We start from the raw sequence: 19104 nt of genomic DNA on the forward strand, positions 1-19104 counted from the left end.
GCCTGTCCATACTACAAATCAGCATAACCCTTGGGACTGTAATTTTGCAATCGTTGGCTTTGTGATGGTGTAAGTGTGTTTACAGAATCTCCAGGCTGATAGCATGCAACCTAGATTTAGTGCTGTCTTCAGTGGAATGGCTTGTGCAGACTCTGTAAGGTTTAGTAGGCTATTCGGTAAAATCTAACAACCCTGCTGTGCTGTCCCTATAGTGTGTACAGTCCACCAGCATTAAAATAGCTGTGTTCCAGCCTGTTCAGACTCTGGACTTTTTAAAGAAATGCATCTCCATTGATATGCAGCTGTTTCTTATTTGGATTAAAAGTTTCTTATTGTACAAATTGCTTGATTGCAGACCTACTATGTCCATAATCGTAGAAAATGAAATAACGCAAGCCACTGCATTGTTGAATTACCTTCAATGAGTAAATTACAGGACTGTGATTTCAGTACCACCTACAACAGCTACACTTTCCTGGAGGAGAGTGAAAAATGACCACTGCACTTGATCCACCAGATGGTGCCAGTCCACCACTTTTGCGTCCATGAATTTCCCTTCATATGTGCAGCACCAGGCATTTGTTGTTAATTCATTTGCTTAACACATCATTTATTCCAGTGACCATAAAAAAGTTGATATCTGTGATTTATTTATTTTTTTTAAGTAGAATAACTGCAATTATTTCTTTCTGCATTTATCTGCATTTTTACAACATCCAGAGACTTGAATTTTCTCTTAAAGATAATATTACAAGCATAAATTTCAGTCACTGTATAGCCTGTTTTATGAATGTACTTGATGATATGACTTAATTTGGCTTATGACTGCATGAAGTTTTCCCCACTACAGACAAAGGTCATGGGCGGGTAGCAGATATTTTTTCCTATACAACATCCGCAGAATCCGCCCCTTTCTCACCAGCTACTCAACCCAGCTCCTGGTCCAAGCAATGGTTCTATCCCGCCTGGACTACTGCAACTCTCTTCTGGCTGGACTACCAGCATCTGCCACCAGACCCCTGCAGCTCATTCAGAATGCTGCGGCTCGTCTGGTCTTCAACCTCCCCAGACACTCCCACGTAACTCCCCTGCTCACTACCCTCCTGTGGCAAATGAGTGCCACCCCTCCTAACCCAAACACACTCACGGGAGACACTGTTTCCAGTTCGTAGCACTTGCGTGCTATTTTATTTAAAGCCCGTGGCTTTTTCTCGGTCACAAGAAATCACAGCGCTTTTTCTCTCGCCGTCTTCTCGCCGGCGCGTCTCTCTCCCTCCGGCTTCCGGTCGTGCTTTTAAAAACCCCAGGCTCACTGTTGAAAGCAATCAGAGGCAATCAGCGCAATTAAACAATTAACAATTATCGGCGCTGATTACCTCCAGCTGACAGTTGTGACGAAGGGTCCGAGAGCCGCTCCTCTCACTCTCTCTCTCTCTGCAGCCGACGCTCAAACCACGCCCACTCCACCACACCTCCACTGGCTGCCTGTTATAGCTCGCATCAAATTCAAAACATTGGTCCTAGCATACCAGGCAGTCAAGGGATCAGCCCCAGCATACCTTCACAAGATATTCAAACCCTACATGCCAGCCAGATCCCTCCGTTCTGCTACCTCAGGACACCTAGCACCTCCCCCTCTTCGCACCTGCACTTCCAGAACACGTCTCCTGTCTGTTCTGGCCCCACGATGGTGGAATGACCTCCCTGTGGAGGTCAGAACAGCTGAGACTGTGAACAATTTCAAACGACGACTGAAGACCCACCTCTTCAGGCTGCACCTCTCTCCATCCCTCCCTTCCCCCCTGTAAATGACTAAACTTAGGGTTGTAACTAGGCAGCTGTTTCATAGGTTACTTAGTGGATGCGCCTGTCTTAACGACTACTTGTATTTTTATTTATTTTTATTTTTCCATAGATTGCGTTGTTGCCGTTCTCGTTGTTAGTGTTAATCAGTTTAACCATCAGGGTCCAAGTTGAACTACGCGGTTGTTCCCTGTACTTGGACCGGTAATTCTCTCTAGGGGTTTCGTCATGCTTGTTCCTGGTTATGGTTATACACTTTGTTGTACGTCGCTCTGGATAAGAGCGTCTGCCAAATGTCTGTAATGTAATAATGTAATGTAATATTTCTTGCCTGTGTTTCTTGATTCAAATGATGACACAGAAGATGGGGAGAGACACATGCTGCTCCAACACTGATCTTTTTCCCTCTTTCTTTCTTTGCTCTTCCTTCACGAGCATGCACACACACACACAAATATACACATGTAGAAACTGAATGCATAAGCACGGACATGTACACTCAGATACACATGTACACTCACATGGGTACACATGCAGACACATACACACATGTAAGTATGCACAAGCATGATGCATGCATGAAAACTATGCCATACATGCACACATACACAAGCATGCTCATGAACATGCAGATTTGCACGTGCAGTAAATATGCACATGCATTCTATTAGAGTTAATGGGGTCTTCCTGCAACTCCCCTTTTGTTCCTCCTATCGGCTTTATTAAAGTGTGTGCCTTTGTTGTATGTGTATGTGTACACATTTGTGTGGGTTGTGGCAAAACATTCCCATGTAAAATTATTTATGTGATATAAGTCATTTCAAAAGGGTTGCATGATGTTTCAGTAAACAAAGAAAGTGAATGACTGCAGCACACTGCAATTGAAAGGTCACCTGCTCTGCCCTGCAGTTTGAGCAATATGGAATGTTGGGACACTCAGTGTTCTAATTGCAGCATTCTGGAGTTCTGCTGCCTAGTGATGGTTCTGTTTGTTTGGTCAGACTGGTACTGTTTAGTATGAATGCATGTTCTCCCCTCCCACCCTACTGGCTGCTGTACTTTTGTTTGTAACACACTGATCAGTTTTTGCTGTTCAATAAACTGTTTCAGTAGAAGTATGTAATGGATTGATAAAGGGCAGACATCACCATTGTGCCCCAGGCTTAATGCTACATTCAAAAGAGCCGTGGAGTTCTCATCTCTGTGGTCTTCAGACGGTGGTGATCCACAGCACAGATGATGGAAATCTGCTCTTGTTTTAGTTGCTGCACCTCCCACAGTTTGAGCTCCTGCCTCCTGTTTGACTGTTTGCTGTGCTCTGGTGAGAGTCATCTGGATGGACATGTTTTTATTAGGAGAGGACTCTGGTCATGATCTGAACAACTAGCCATGATACACTGAGCCTGGGCAAAAAACCAATAAACAGCCCAAAAGTGTATGCACACACACACACGCGTGCACGCACGCGCACACACACACACACACACGCACACACGCACACAGACACACACACATGTACACACACACGCACACACACATACACACACATGCACACAAGCACATACGCACGCACACATGTACACACACATGCGCACACGCACACACGCACACACACACATGCGCACATGCACACACGTACACACACACACACAAACACTCAAATGTAACACAAGTGAAGGGGACAGGTGAAGTTTGAGGGTGTGTCCCATGTTAGACTGGTTAGAAGCGCATTCAGACTATGATTTATATACTTTTTCCATGCTTTCCACTCATAAAAGAAGGAATATGAAATGCAGTCCTTCAGGGAATGTTGCATAACTAGCAGCTAGTTCAATCTTTTTTTTTTTTTAAATTTCATATAGAATACTTAACCCCCATTTTGTCCTCAGTTAAACATGCCCTATCCTGAATTTTAGTAGCAGTTAAAACCCAAGAAAAGTCATTTTTTTAACATGCAATTTGATGACTTCCTGGAGTGAACATACCAGTACAAAACGTTTTACATATTTCTATAAAATTAGTTCACGATCAAGGAACGAAGATTATCTTAAAATGTCTTATTAACCTTGCAGTCATGAAATCATAAGTCATAGTCAAAGTCAAAAGTCACACATCTATTATAGCAAAATAATTAATTATGATGGTGTATGTTTTGTAGTAAAAAAAAAAAAACTGATTAAATACAGTCTCTAGGTTGTAAAGAAGGAAAGGAGTTATTCACTGATTTATTGTTGAGCAACAGGGTATTTCTACACGAGAAATATTGATTTAGGGTTTAAAATTCAATGAAGAGACTTTTTTCCAGGGGGTCTGATGGAGGTGGGTCATTTTTGACCGGCATGGGAGGAATTTTGACCCTGTTGACATGCAGTGCATGGGTAATATGAAGACAACATAAGGGTAAATGAGTGATGTGCATGTCTAATTATGAATTTAAATTAGATTATATTGTCATTGTACTGTCATTTCCAAAATTATTTCCATCAACTAATCATGAGTTTAAAAAAACAATGTTCTTCTGCAGGCTATAATAACAGTTATTTATCGCATCACCACGGACAATGGCTTGCATCATTACAGGAAGCTATTGCTTCAGGACAGCACTCATATGCACTTTACATTATATTTATTCAGCAGATGCTTATCTACAGTGACTCACAATGAAAGAAACATGAGCACATCCATTAGTTACGTGACCGCTATCTCAGCCAGCTTGTTGTCATCTTGAGCATCTCTAAATCAGCTTCACTCCAGCTGGACCAGATTCAGACCAGCTGGACCAGCTTAAAACTAGGCTGGAACCAAGCTGGAATTTACACCAGGATGAGCAACAGTGCCAGAATAGCCAAGCTCTAAATGTTAATCTGGAGCCCTGATACAAATCAGATTCACAAACCTAGCATTTTGTGGCCTACTTAAGGCTTGAATCCCTAATCTTACAACATGTAAGAAACAGCCAGGAGCTGCAGTGAAACCATTAATCTAAATTCATAAAGACACACCAAAGAATATGGCTGCTGGGTAGTTCCATTTAGGATAATTTTGGGAAAACTCATTTTCTTTGAACCTGTTTTGTTGGATTTTTTATGACTGGTGTCATTCATCACCTATAATTGTCATGAAAAAAATCCAAAACCTTGCAGCTCTGCTTAAAGCAGGTTCATAAATCTGATTAGAGTCCTAAATTATAACTAATTATAACTAATTATAACTAAATAATTATAACTAAGATGATTGGTGCACACCTTTTATGTAAGCCTTCACTCCCCCAAATACATGGCCATATAGTCGCAGCTGACCATTGTGAATCACACAAATGAGTGGTCACATTTATAATATCAAATGTGTCTTTTTCTGTTTAAGAACCATTTTTCCCAGCCCATACTGCGTTGAATTAACGCTGTTCAAAAAGAAAGGTTATTCCAGATTTCACCACTAGAGGGCAATGAGGCATTTGCTCCTTGTGAGATGGGTAGGCATGCTGGCCAGCTCTCGCCTTTTCAGGCCAGTAGAAGCGAGAGAGAAAAATGGCCTAGCTAGCATTTGTCCATCTCTTTCATTCCCTGCTCATTCCAGTTAGTAAGTACACGTATATGTGTTCAAGATAATTACAGTGTGATTGAAACTGTGTGATTTTCCAGTATTCTGTTCTTTTTGATTGTTGTAAAAGTAGATAAACTTTCCCCACTCGTGTGAAGGGAGCTATTTTACCTCAGGTCACAAACACATAGGCCTACGGGTTAATGGCAGCTAGCCATTCAGTTTACCAACGTTGTACATTTTTCAATGGTTCCCCTGTGATGTTATTTGCTTTCTAAGGCTTCTGTCATAACTTTAAGATGTTTATTAAGTGAAGCTGACAACGTATTTTCCCAGTTGTAAGCTCATTAGCTTCATGTTCATATAATCTAACTAGCCTACTCCCCCCTTTCAAATGTCTTGAAACAAGCAAATTAAATGTTCCTGAATGAATGTGCTATATAAATAAAATTTTCCTGGGCATTTATATTTACTCTAGGGGGACACTACTGGCTGCACCTTGTAAATACCTCCAGAGCAGTCAGCTCAAGCACATTATCATCTCTGTATTTGGACTCTGAGGACAAGAAGACTGAAGACAACAAGTCTGATCAGCCAGATTGTTCCAGTTTTGAACGACATGGGGTGTGTTCTGTCCAAAGTTCAGCGAAAGTGAAAATATCAGACTGACAGACGGAGTCTGTAAAATGGAGGCTAAAGCTTTGGTTCCTGAGGACGAGCTCTGTTGCTCTGTATGTTGTGATATTTTTAAAGAGCCTGTTGTCCTGAAATGCAGCCACAGCTTCTGTGGAGTGTGTGTGAAGCAGTACTGGGAAGAGAAGGGCTCTCGAGAGTGTCCCATCTGCAGAAGAAAGGCCTTTATGGATAATCCTCTGCCAAACCTGGTCTTAAGAAGCATTGTGGAGTCTTACTTAAAGCAGAAGACTGAGAGAGAAACTACAGACAAGAGTGACGCTCGCTGCAGTCTTCATGGGGAGAAACTTCTATTCTTCTGTGAACATGACAAAGAGCCTCTCTGTGTCGTCTGTCAGACTTCAAAAAAACACAGAAACCACCCGGTCTGTCCAGTGGAAGAGGCCGTACTGGAGCTGAAGGTATTCCATTTTCAATATAATGTGTTTAATATTTTCAAGACACAAATAAATATGTGTAAAATATCTCTGTGTAAAACATTCAGTTCTGATGGACGGCGGTGGTGTGAGGTCTTGTAAATACAGTCAGTCTGGCCTCCACTTCCACTCACAAAGGCAGCAACAGAAACAAACCTGCTGATCAGGCAAAAGCAGGAAGAGGCAGCACTGTATCTGAAAGTGTGTTTACAACCATTAATACATCATGTATATTAGACTTTCAGTGTAGGGCTTTATAAATAAAATGCAAGCATGGTTAATCTTGATTGACAATTGTGCTTGGGGGCCTTTTACAGAGAATATGGCTCCAAACATGAACACTGAAATACACAGAGCCATTTTAGAAATATGTAGGAATGATGTGTCAAATTAGAAGTACTGACAGGACAAATGGAGATATCACACATGACCTTTAATATAATAAAGGTCACAACCTAATAAAACTGCTGTGAAATACTCCATTATTTGCTTGGGGAGAGAACTGAGCAACAACCAGGAAGTAAAATCCACAATGACTGGTGGAGACAAGAGCTATACATATGCGCAAAAAATAATTGTACCAGTAAGTCAAATCAATTTTATAAGTACTTTAACTTTTCTCACAGTCTACTATAAAATATATGAAATTACAACCCAGCAAAAGTTATTTTTTAATCCTATATGCTGTAAAATTTGACTGGTTTAATTGTTTTGAAAATGCATCACATAAAATGTTATGCTGTGTTATAAGTACTGAATGTTTCACTAATCTTTACTTAATTTGTAGCAGGGATATTTTCCTTACTACTTCTCCCATGTTCTTAATAAGCTGTTGTGACCTTCACTTGTATTGCAGCAGGGGTATTACTGTGGCATTTGTGTCTTTCTGGAAGTGATAACTGATTCATTTAACTCCAGGAGGAACTCAAGCCTGCACTTAATATTATTAAAGAAAAACTGAAGAGGTTTACTGATGTTGAACAAGAATGTAAGGAAACAGCAGAACATATCAGGGTAAGGAAAGTAATTAAGAATACTTTCTAGGTACACAAAAATACAAAAGCATTGTATTTGGTTTATGTTGTGTGTGACAGGTATAAACACACTGGCTGCCACACTTAAATAACAAAACATAGTTACACTATTCAAGTTTAAAATAGTGTGTTTGAATTGCAGAGTCAGGCCCAGCACACAGAGAGGCAGATAAAGGCAGAGTTTGAGAAGCTTCACCAGTTCCTGCGAGAGGAAGAGGAGGCCAGACTAGCTGCTCTGAGGGAGGAAGAGGAACAGAAGAGTCAGATAATGAAGGAGAAGATAGAAAACATCACAGGACACATCTCCACTCTTACAGACAACATCACAGCTATAGAGAAAGCCATGGACACTGAAGACACCTCCTTTTTACAGGTAGGATCTTGATTTACTGTAATTCAGTATGCTGGTTTTTTGGTTTTTTCACAATATTTGGCCATGTTCCCTTACTCTGCACCAATGCAGCAGTAGCCTACTGTGACAGTGTCAAACTCAGGGTGCAGGTGTTCTTAGAGATTCATCAGCTCATTTTAAAATGTCATCACATATTTTGTTTATATATTTTTGAATTTTGTGAAAAACTGATGTCACCAGAAAGTCAATAGAAAACATCACGACTGCAGAGTAGGACATGTCCTGTATAATTTACAGAAGGCCTCATTTTCCTGCATTCCTGCTGCAAGACGGATGAAACTGCCTGTTCACTCTCTAGATTTGCAGTCATTTGATTCAGAGTTGATGAGCAATCTTCCAGCCACATGGTAGCAAAATTAATGGTCAACAAAACCTGCCCAGCATATTTATACACAACAGTGAGCATGCTGGGATGTTCATTGCTTAATTATCTCAGGAGTCACACCTGTGTGGAAGCTCCTGCTTTCAATATTCTTTGCATCCTTCATTTATTCAAGCGTTTCCTTTATTTTGACAGTTACCTGTACATTACAGTACCTTCATTCATATTTGCTTACTGTTAATATTACATCACTTTTATTTGCATTGTTTTTCACTTATTATAACATGTCTCTCATAATAATCTTTACTGAGTATATTAATACATGAATACATCTTATTACAATTGTGCTGTTATGTGTTTTTCAGAGCTACAAGAACACCAAGGAAAGGTATGTAGACTCTGACCTATTTTCTAGTGTCTAAGTATCTTCAGACCCTAAATCTGGGGCGACATAGCTCAGGAGGTAAGAGCGGTTGTCTGGCAGTTGGAGGGTTGCCAGTTTGATCCCCGCCCTGGGTGTGCCGACGTGTAAGCAAGACACCTAACCCCCAATTCCTCCCAACGAGCTGATTGGTACCTTTCATGGCAGCCTTTCACCGTTGATGTGTTTGTGAGTGTGTGTGAATGGGTGAATGAGAGGCATCAATTGTAAAGCGCTTTGGATAAAAGCGATATATGAATGCAGTCCATTTACCATTTAAATCTTGCGTGACTCCTGCTGTCATTACAGAGTCCAGTGCACACTGCAGGATCCAGAGCTGCTCTCAGGGGCACTGATAGATGTGGCCAAACACCTGGGCAACCTGAAGTTCAGAGTCTGGGAGAAGATGCTGGAGATGGTGCAGTACAGTGAGTATCTGGGGCAGATGGTGAAATCATGTGTTTTTTGCAAGTATTTAATGAACACAGGAATTGAAGAAACAAGCTGTATTTTGAAATGATGCTAAAGATAAGAATTACAGAGTCACCCAGTCTCAGTTCCCTCCAAGTTTAGCAAGATCCCGCGGGCCACACTGCACTGCTCACAATTTGAAATCAGAACCCAGGCAAACACAGAATCAACATTATGTATAAAACTTTATTAATTATATGTTTTTTAGCCATGTGAATTGTGTGCATTGAATTTTAAAATGTGTTCGTTCATTTATTCATTTTTATAATCCAAATATAGGTTTCATATTTAAAGTATAGATCATAATAACTGCTGTATATATGAATCCATAATTATTATATAGGCCTACAATTCCCTTTGTATGTGACATAATCTGAATAAAGTGTTTGAATTGTTTCTCTTTTCTCAGCCTTTTAAATATGTTTCTTCTTGATATTTCAGCTCCTGTGGTGCTGGACCCCAATACTGTACATGCCTCTCTCTCTCTCTCTGATGATCTGACCACTGTGAGATACACAGGTACAGACCAGAAATGTCCTGACAACCCAGAGAGGTTTAAACCCTGTGGGTGTGTGCTGGGATCTGCGGGGTTTACCTCAGGGAAACACAGCTGGGAAGTGAAGGTGGGGAATAAATCTGCCTGGGATATAGGAGTGGTGAAAGAGTCCATCAGTAGGAAGGGAGATATAACATGCAGCCCAGAGAGAGGATTCTGGGTCTTATTTCTGAGGGATGGTGATAAGTACATTGCAGCTGACGGTACTAGGCTCACACTGAAGAGGAAGCCCCAGAGCATCAGAGTGCAGCTGGACTATGACAGGGGGGAGGTGTCCTTCTTCAACTCCAGTGACATGTCACTCATTTACACTTTTACAGACACATTTACTGAGAGAGTGTTCCCATACTTCTCTCCCTGTTTGAAAAAAGATGGTAGGAACGAAGGACCTCTGCAAATATGCCCAGCTAAAGTTTCCGTAACAGTGATGTCATCCCAGTGAGCATTTTCTTTTCTTTCTTTTTTTTTTTTTGAACTAAGAAGAGGTGTATGAATTTTGGTTGTTTCTAATCTGCCTCAGCATGCCTGGTTATTGACTTGATCTGAGGCAGACTAGACGTGTGAACTGGGAGGCACACGCACAGAGGCCTATCACATTTGGTCAATGTGATAGGCCTCAGTATGCATGAATGTTGATTTAGGATGGAGCTACCGGAGACATGGAAGTATAAAGGGGGGTGTTTTAATAGCCTATCAGAAGAGAGCAAACATGCATACAGATGTAACAATCACCGTTTGGTTACCTTGTCGGTACATTTTGCTCTGGTAGAGGGGTATAAAGCTGGTGCTTGAACAGCACTCTGTTGTAATTGACCAGCCTTGCTTTGACCAGTATGTTTCCTGCAGTAACAGAGACTATTTTTGTTCTTAATATAAAATGTTATTGATCTAAACTTTGGAACTATACATTTTACTTTACAAAGGAGCAAATTTCTTCACACAAATAGGGTACTATAGGGGAAATTCACTTAATAATTGTAATACTTTTTTCTTCATTATTATTTTATGAATTGAACATGCATTTGTTTTAAGTACAGGCAAGCAATATCTTTTTGGTTTTCCTTGGATCTGAATCATTAGACAAAACTTTATTTCATATGTTTATGCATAAAACAGATGCACTCTTGTGGTTAAATCAAAGGCATGATTGATGTCAATCAAATACTGGATTGATGTCATTCCTGTCTAGTTTGGTTTTTAAGGTTATGTACAAACTTGAAATGTGAGTATAATGAGCTCTTGTTAGTTTGAATCCATCAGTCTCCTGTGCTCTTTTCATATTTTACTTTGCAATTCACCCTGTCAGCTCCGTGCTGTAGGATTTACATCTGAGCCTTCAGTAGCCTCACCTGCAAACCTGCTGTTGTTCTAAAACTCTGTTCATCCTTTTTCCTTGATTGATAATTATCACATGCGAATTATTACAATAATAAAGCATAATTAAATTATTGGCATTAGCAAGTAATCACAAAGCTTTCTCTGATTGTATCTCTCATAGCATCACTATGTGTCCCACTCAGGGAGTTGTTCTTTGCCACCTTCTCTCTAGGTTTGCTCTTGTGGGGGTTTAGGCCAGGGTTTACTGTGGAGTTCATTGTGACAGATGTGGATTTGATAGCATTCTCTTTCATCATATCATGTTAAATGACAAAAAAGGATTCCAATGTGTAAAAACAACATAATTATTTTAAAGAATAAAGTATTTTCAAATGAAATATGAATATTTTTCTTTAAAATAATATTTCAATATTTTCTAAATTCTGGCATGAATTCAAATTGTTGGCACATCATCATCTCTGTGCACCCAGTGCCTTTTCTGGAGTTCATTCTGTGAGAAAGTTCACTCACACATTGACACTGAAGGCTCTCTCAGGACATGCAGTACAGTAGAGACAATGGAGACAGCAGATAACTGCACTTTTTCTACCTGTGTGAGAAGGCCCAGAAAGCTAATGTGGTACCTTTAGTAAATGGACAAATTCCTCTTAGCTGCATACATTAACTTGATTTGTTGTTAATTAAATTAATCTTGGGAAGTAGAAAACAATTAAACATGTTGCTATTTGTGTTAGTCTGTATTATTTGAATAAATATATAAATCACTGCTTTTACATACTGTGTCTAGGTTCTGTATTGGTGTGCTGGGGGATATTTGGGGAAGGTGGGGAGTCAAGTGGGCAGTGTGGTAGTTTGCCCTGGGTGACATATATTCATAGAAGATTTTTCAGCAACGTATTCTGAAAGAAATATATATATATATATATATTTATAAATATATGATATTTAGGGAGACAAACACTGTAACAAAAACATTTATGTACAAGCAACATACCTTAAATTTCACATCTACCAGGTGGCAAGGTGGTACAGTGGGTAGCACTGTCGCCTCACAGCAAGAAGGTCCTGAGTTCAAAGCCTTAACCTTTCTGTGTGGAGTTTGCATGTTCTCCCCTTGTCTGTGTAGCTTTCCTCCCATTGTCCAAAGACATGCAGGTAGACCTATTTTGGAGACTAAATTGCCCATAGGTATGAGTGTGTGAATGGTGTGTTTGCCCTGCGGTAGATTGATAACCTGTCCAGGGTTTATTCCGGCCTCTCGTGCAGTGCATGCTGGGATAGGCTCCAGAACCCCCCGTGACCCTTCCCAGGATAAGTGGGTATAGAAAATGGATGGATGCATACTACTGTTCAAAAGTTTGGAATCACTGAGAAATTCTTTTGTTTTTATAACTTTTAATGAAGTGATAATTTTATTCACCAAGGTAGCATTGAATTGGTCATAAAATACAGCCAAGAGATTGATAATATGTATATTTAAAATACTGTTTGAAAGAACAGTTTTTTAATTCAGTCTTTACAGATGATTGCAAATCCCCATTTTCAGCAGCCATTACTCCAGTGTATTGACAGCACACTGTGTTGCCTCATCCTTAATTATTTATGCTCATGTGTTAATATGGTATGAGAGAAAGTGCAGCTGAAAACAATTGTGCTGTTTAATTAAGAAAAAATATCTAGTTCACTGGCGTTTCTAAATTTCAATTTTGGTTTAAGAAATGGCCAAAAAACAAACAACTTGTCAGCTAATTGTTGTTTTGAGACAAGTAAGCTATTCCATTGAGATTGTCAAGAAACTGAAGATTTTATACAAAGATGTGCACTACTGTCTTGAAAGAAGAGAGGAAACTGGATCTAAGCAGGACAGATAGAGGAGTGGAAGCCCCAGGTGCACAACTGCGCAAGAGGGCAAGTCTCTAGTCTGAGAAATAGACACCTCACAGGTCCTCAGCTGGTAGCTTCATTGAATAGTACTCGTCAAACATCAGTTTTTTCTGCATGAGAAGTGACGATTCTGGGATGCCATCCAAAATACTCTTTTCCAATCATCTGCTGTCCAATCTTTGTGTTCTTTTGCTCATGTTAAGCTCTTCCTGTTGAGAAGTTTCAGAAGTGTTTTTGGCAGGACCGCAACAGCGGGGCCAGCCCTATAAACGCGAATGTCTGTGACTGACTGAGTGATGAAGTTACATCATTGGTCGGCCGAGTTATGGCGTTACACCAATACACGGTGCAGCCATATACTAGGTTTTGACCTGGTCTTGTTTTCTTTGAAACTGCATCCTGTAGTTGTCTCTTCACTGCTACAGATGTTCTGAAAGATTATAAATTCTACCAAGCAATATAATGCACATCATTGCCTCCATGTCGTCTGGACACTAGACATCAAGAGATATGCTTCTAATGCACTTGAAGACAGTCCTCTAAAGTGTAACTGCATGCTGGCCCTCTTCTTTTGTGATCAGACTCTTGTCTTACTCTGTCCGTTACAACTGAAGAGTTGCAGATGCCGTTATAAATTTGTCCACCACTGTGAGGATAACCCGACCTTGTGTAACTGCCTGACTGAGTATTTCCATTGAACCAATCAGTATTTCTGATTATCCAAAGTCTGAAAAGTGCCAGGCGTCCATGAAGCTGTAAAATAATTTTATATTCCCGCCAATTTTCAAATTGCCATGCCTGGCAAAAATTTTGGAGTTTCTAATTAATGTGCAACTCAAATCATTTCTTGGGAGCCACTCTTTACTTATCCTTTATCATTCAGAATTCAGGGTTAAGCATAGCACCATCACTGCCACATCCTCAGTCTTAAATGAACTTGTGTCTGCTTAAGACTGGAAGCTTCATTGTGCTGCACTTTGTATTGACCTTTCTATGGCCTTCGACCAGTTGACCATTCCATGTTATTACACAGACTGCCACTTATTCAGCTAGACACTGCAGCACAATATTGTTTCCATAATTACCTCTTGGACAGATCTCAGTGTGTGAAAATAGGTACAGTACAGTTTTAATTATTTGGTAGTTTGGTGCTGTTCTCCATTTACATTAATGACATTGTTATTTTTAAATGACTGTAAATTCCATTTTCATTCAGATGATACCTCTATTGCTTTTCCCACTTTATCCCCCTGACGGTTAAACATCTACAGCTTGCTTTTGTTGCTTTGCAACAGCACTCATAGATCTGAAACTTGTTTTAAATAGTGATAAAACTAAGTGATGTTTATCAGATTAAAAAAAATAGATTATGACAATCTCCAGATATGTACCCTAGATGGTACTCCTATTGAAATAGTCCCTCATTATAAATACTTGGGCAATTGGATTAATGATAAATTCGCATAACCATTGGAACTGTAATTATGCAATGGTCCAAAACCATAAAACATTTATTAAGCCAGTTCATTGTTGAATTAGGCATGAAGGGTGAAATACAGTACCTTGTGATTTCAGTGCCACCTACTGCAGCTACCTTTGCCCGTAGGAGAGTGCATGTCCATAATGACATCCAGTAGATGGCACCATTGTACCAATTTTGCACCATGAATTTGTCCCTCATTAGTGAATTGTCTTCCATCTATTTTGTTGTTGTTGCTTAGCATGTCATTCATTCCAGCGATCTTTAAAAAATAATTTTTAAGTTTTTAATTCATGATGTCTGTGCTTTTTTTCTCAATGAATTATTACAATTATTTCAGGCTGAATTAATCACTCTAGGCTTGCTCTTGTGGTGGTTTCGGCCAGGATTTACTAGTGTATTGAGACAGATGTTTGCTAAATCCACTAAACAAATTTGATTTGAGGAGATTTCATGGCATTCACTTTCATCAAATCATGTTACACAATTTAAATTATGTAACAAAAAAATTGTTGTAAGGAATATAGCATATATATATATATATATTTATTTTTTATTTTCATGTTTATAATATAGGGCTCTTATAGCAACATGCAGCCTAGCAAACAGTTGGGCTTCTTCTTCAGTTTGATGAAAACTTGACTATTAAACTGCCTGATCTTTACAGATTCGATAAATGGATAATATTTCATGAACTCTTTTTTTGAACATTATTTTGTTCTTATTGTTTTGCCCTTTAATTTTTGTACTAAATAGTACAGAAATTAAAGGGCAAAACAATAAGATAAATGAGTAAATAATATAGGAAATCTTACAGTTTGCCTTGTGAAATGGCCTACATCTTCTAAATGGTATTACTTGGCACATATAGTGAGCTTGTTCCTCAATACATCATCTATACATCCTACACTCATACAATCATACAGTATCATGCATCCCACCTAACCTGTATTCCAACATACAAACTGAAATTCACACTGCACATATAAAATAGAATTCATATTTTCTAGACATTTACATAGATCTACTAATTTTTAAACCCAGACATATGCCAGCGAGTGGCCATATAGACACTCATACACACACACAAGCGTGTGCAGTGACTTACATTCACACACACAAGCTCTACATTGCCCTTAGGAAGATGGTAGTGTTAGTTTAGAGACTATTCCCTAAAATTTTGCATGAATTTGATTTGTCTGCTTGATAATCAGGGAAGGCCCAGTGCTACATTCAGTGGTGCACTACTGCACCCTGTAAATCCCTCCAGAGCAGCCAGCTCAGGCACATTATCATCTCTGAGCACCCAGCGCCTTTGCTGGAGTTCATCCTGTGAGAACGTTCACTCACACATTGACACTAAAGGCTCTCTCAGGACATACAGTACAGTAGAGACAATGGAGACAGCAGATAACTGCATGTTTTCTTTCATGCTTATGTGTTGAGAAGGCCCAGAAAGCAAATGAATCACCTTCAGTCCAAAAACCCCTTAACTGCATCTATTAAATTACAATAAATTGACAGCTCTTTCAAAATTAAATAAATCTTAAATATTAATGAGGAGATAACAAATCAGCCGTGTTTCTATGACATTTGTGTCAGTTATATTGTATGAATAAGTATACTAATCACTGCTTTCACATACTTTGTGCGGGTGCTCTATTGGTGGGCTGGAGGATATGGGTTTCACAGGGACCGTTTGTGAGCTCCGCCAGATATTCGTACAGCGGTTTCATAGACGCGGTGGGGAAGGTGGGTTTTCAAGGGGGCAGTGAAGCAGTTTGCGCTCTGCGACGTATACTCATAGATATAGGCACATATTCTGGAAGAATATGAAAACATTATTTATATTTAGGGTGTGACATACACTGTAAAAAAATACCATAAAAACTTTTTTGTGTGTCTACCCGTAATTCTTCGGTTTCGATGGATTTAGTGACATCTGTGGTCACAACAGTTTGTTTTCATACTTCAAATTATGGAGTTAAATTATAAATGAAGCTACACCTCCAAACAAAGTGGCATGGCTTGCTTGGGTGTGTAAGCCTGGAAACAGTGAGCAATGTCATCCAACACAGAAATATTGAGCAACATATCAAACCTAATTTTAAAGTGGCAACACGTGGTCACATTTGATCATTTTTTGGCAAACTGTGAGAGACATCAACTGTGACAAATAAGGGAGCTATAGTAAGTATAAGTATGATGTATGTAGATACACTCACTTTTTTTTTTTTTTCACATTTTTTCATCCACAACTCCGTAAAAGCAAGAAAAGGAGGAGGTTACATTCGGTACTGATGTCAGGCTGTTAGAACTGTGCCTTCTGATTGTTGGGGGTATCCATTTTTTTGGTCAGCTGGTGGGTTATTATCTGAAGATGGTGTTCTTTCCATTGATTTTTCAGCCATTTTGAATGTGTAGGCCTATGCAACCCCAGCCAGCTTTGTTTAAAAACTTTGCACTGCCGGTGCCTCTCTTTCTCAGTCTTCTCCTTTGAACAGATAGCATAGATCCTGGGGGAGGGTCCCCGATTTTAAGCACATGCACGTTCTGTGCATGCATCATCAAATCTGTATACGTAGCGAGAATTTTGCACCTGACACAACCAGTGGAAAACAGCATACAGAAGAGCAATTTACAAACGCAAACACACTGAATCGATTACAAAAATGCCACTTGAGAAGGTATCAAATATATCATTTTTAAATAAGAAAAATGATGGACTGAAACTTTAAGGCTCGATATAGTTCTCATGAGGATCTCATTATGTATTCCATAGTATATTTTAAATAATTCCATTTAAATATATATAAATATAATAGAACACAATAGAATATGCTGTAATGTTATTTGACCGTCTGTAGTTTAACAACATTGAAGGATGCTCCACATGCATACCAGCTATTACAATAAGTTTCCTATATGTTAAAGTTGAATAGAACAAGCATAGAATACTGTACTTTATTTGAGTCGGTTACCATTGTGAAGAGGTGACTCACCACATTAGCTGTGGAAACGCAAGCTAATGTAAGGTGCCAGGAGCAGTAACATTAGAGTAATGTAACATATAACATTATAGATTGAGCTTCAGAATAAATATTAGTGAACAGAAACAGAAATAAACTCAGGTGGTTCATTCAAAACTGCCCACATCTACAATTGTCTTCTATTGTCTATTCACACACAACCACGCACGCACGCACACACACTACTATAGCAATGCAAATATAAATTGGGTCTACATACAAATGTATATTTACCAGAGGGACGTAAAGATCCACTGGATCTATCTGGATGTCTGTCTTTAAACTGTAAGAAACCCCTCACATACACCAAACGGCGCATGGAGGTCACCAGCCGTAAGAAACCAAAAATTGTCACATCAAAGTCACTACTGGAATGGGATTCATTTTATGTTATCTTGATTATCTGACTCACAGTGACAACACAGTGTTTTATCCTTTCCTCTGTGCTAACAGTTATGCCCAGACGGTGGAGACCACTGCCCACCAGTAGAGTGGCACCAGTTTCATGCGTCCAACTTGGTAGACGTGAATAGTGTAGCCTGCATAAATACAATTGTGTATCCTGCTACAACACTAGTGTATAGGTGAGTGACTATGGGGTGCAGATATCCTGAGTCCTATGTGTATGTTAGGTGTGCAGTGTCAACGAGGAATGCCGGGTTAAAATGAATGCAGTTTATTGTTCAGTGTGTTCAGTAATAATGACAATATACAATGGTGCAAAATGTGAGTGGTGAAATGGCTATACTCGTGATGCGTACGAGACTGGGCTGCCAAGTCTCTTGGAATCTGCACCTCTCTCCTTATACATATAGACACAGACAAAAGAGTACAACAATGAATCCCACATTGGGTTTACCTTTGCAGCCGAGACACCCTACTTGTTCCCCATGACATCGGCTTTACAACAACAGAAAACATGATTACACTGTATTATGAAGAACCTAATACATAATGCTGACCCAAAAGTCTCCTAGTCACTATTGCTGACTCCCTGTCAGCACAGAAAACAGTCTGTTTTCCTTTGGGGTGTGATAAGAGGCAGACTTCTGTGAATTTCCCGACGAAATCAACACGGTGTCCTAAAAATAATACAGTGGAAGAAAGTCACAGCCAGGCCTTGTTGTCTCTCCAACATTAATTTATTTAAAAACAAAACAATCCTCATAAGTGTGCTAAAACATTGCGTTAAACTACAACTGGTGAAAATGACAATGAAGAAATGCATTTACAGTAAACAAAACCTGGAGATAAATGAATAAACCTATTTAAAACAAAACCAAACAAAAACATACATGTGCGTCACCATGATTCTGTAATCAGAGGTACAGCTCTTTTTGTTTCAGGGTTACCTTACAGCGCATTTTTTTAACCATGCAGAGAAAAGGAAACATTGACACAGCAGTTAATTTTCTGAAGATTAAAATAATAGAATGTAATGTAACAACAACTGACTGCATGAATGAACACATTGTTTTCGGGGCGACTCGCGTTCACTGTGACCAGAGCTCTTTACATGACGAGAGACCGGATTGGTCACATGTGCTGCCAGAGAACGCCATTTAGCACACACTAACCTTTCAGCTCAAAATTAGAATGACTTTTTCAACTTACTGACTACATCATACATTATTTGCCTACAGTTTAGAGTGTGTTCAGTGAGTGCATGTGTGTGTGCTATTTAATTTGTGTGTGTGTGTGTGTG

The 19104-nt window shown here is 39.4% G+C and overlaps 1 protein-coding gene across 1 annotated transcript; it reads left to right on the forward strand.

The window, feature by feature from the left end:
* Window positions 1-5228: 5228 nt before the first annotated feature.
* Window positions 5229-11383, forward strand: LOC135247568 (zinc-binding protein A33-like). The gene is made up of 7 exons (XM_064321152.1): window positions 5229-5382; window positions 5822-6437; window positions 7371-7466; window positions 7629-7859; window positions 8586-8608; window positions 8951-9069; window positions 9554-11383. The coding sequence occupies exons 2-7, from the start codon at window positions 6030-6032 to the stop codon at window positions 10108-10110; spliced, it is 1434 nt and encodes a 477-aa protein (XP_064177222.1). The 5' UTR covers window positions 5229-5382; window positions 5822-6029; the 3' UTR covers window positions 10111-11383.
* The last annotated feature ends 7721 nt before the right edge of the window (window positions 11384-19104 follow it).

Source organism: Anguilla rostrata, chromosome 2 (assembly GCF_018555375.3).
Source record: "Anguilla rostrata isolate EN2019 chromosome 2, ASM1855537v3, whole genome shotgun sequence".
Lineage (NCBI taxonomy): Eukaryota > Metazoa > Chordata > Actinopteri > Anguilliformes > Anguillidae > Anguilla > Anguilla rostrata.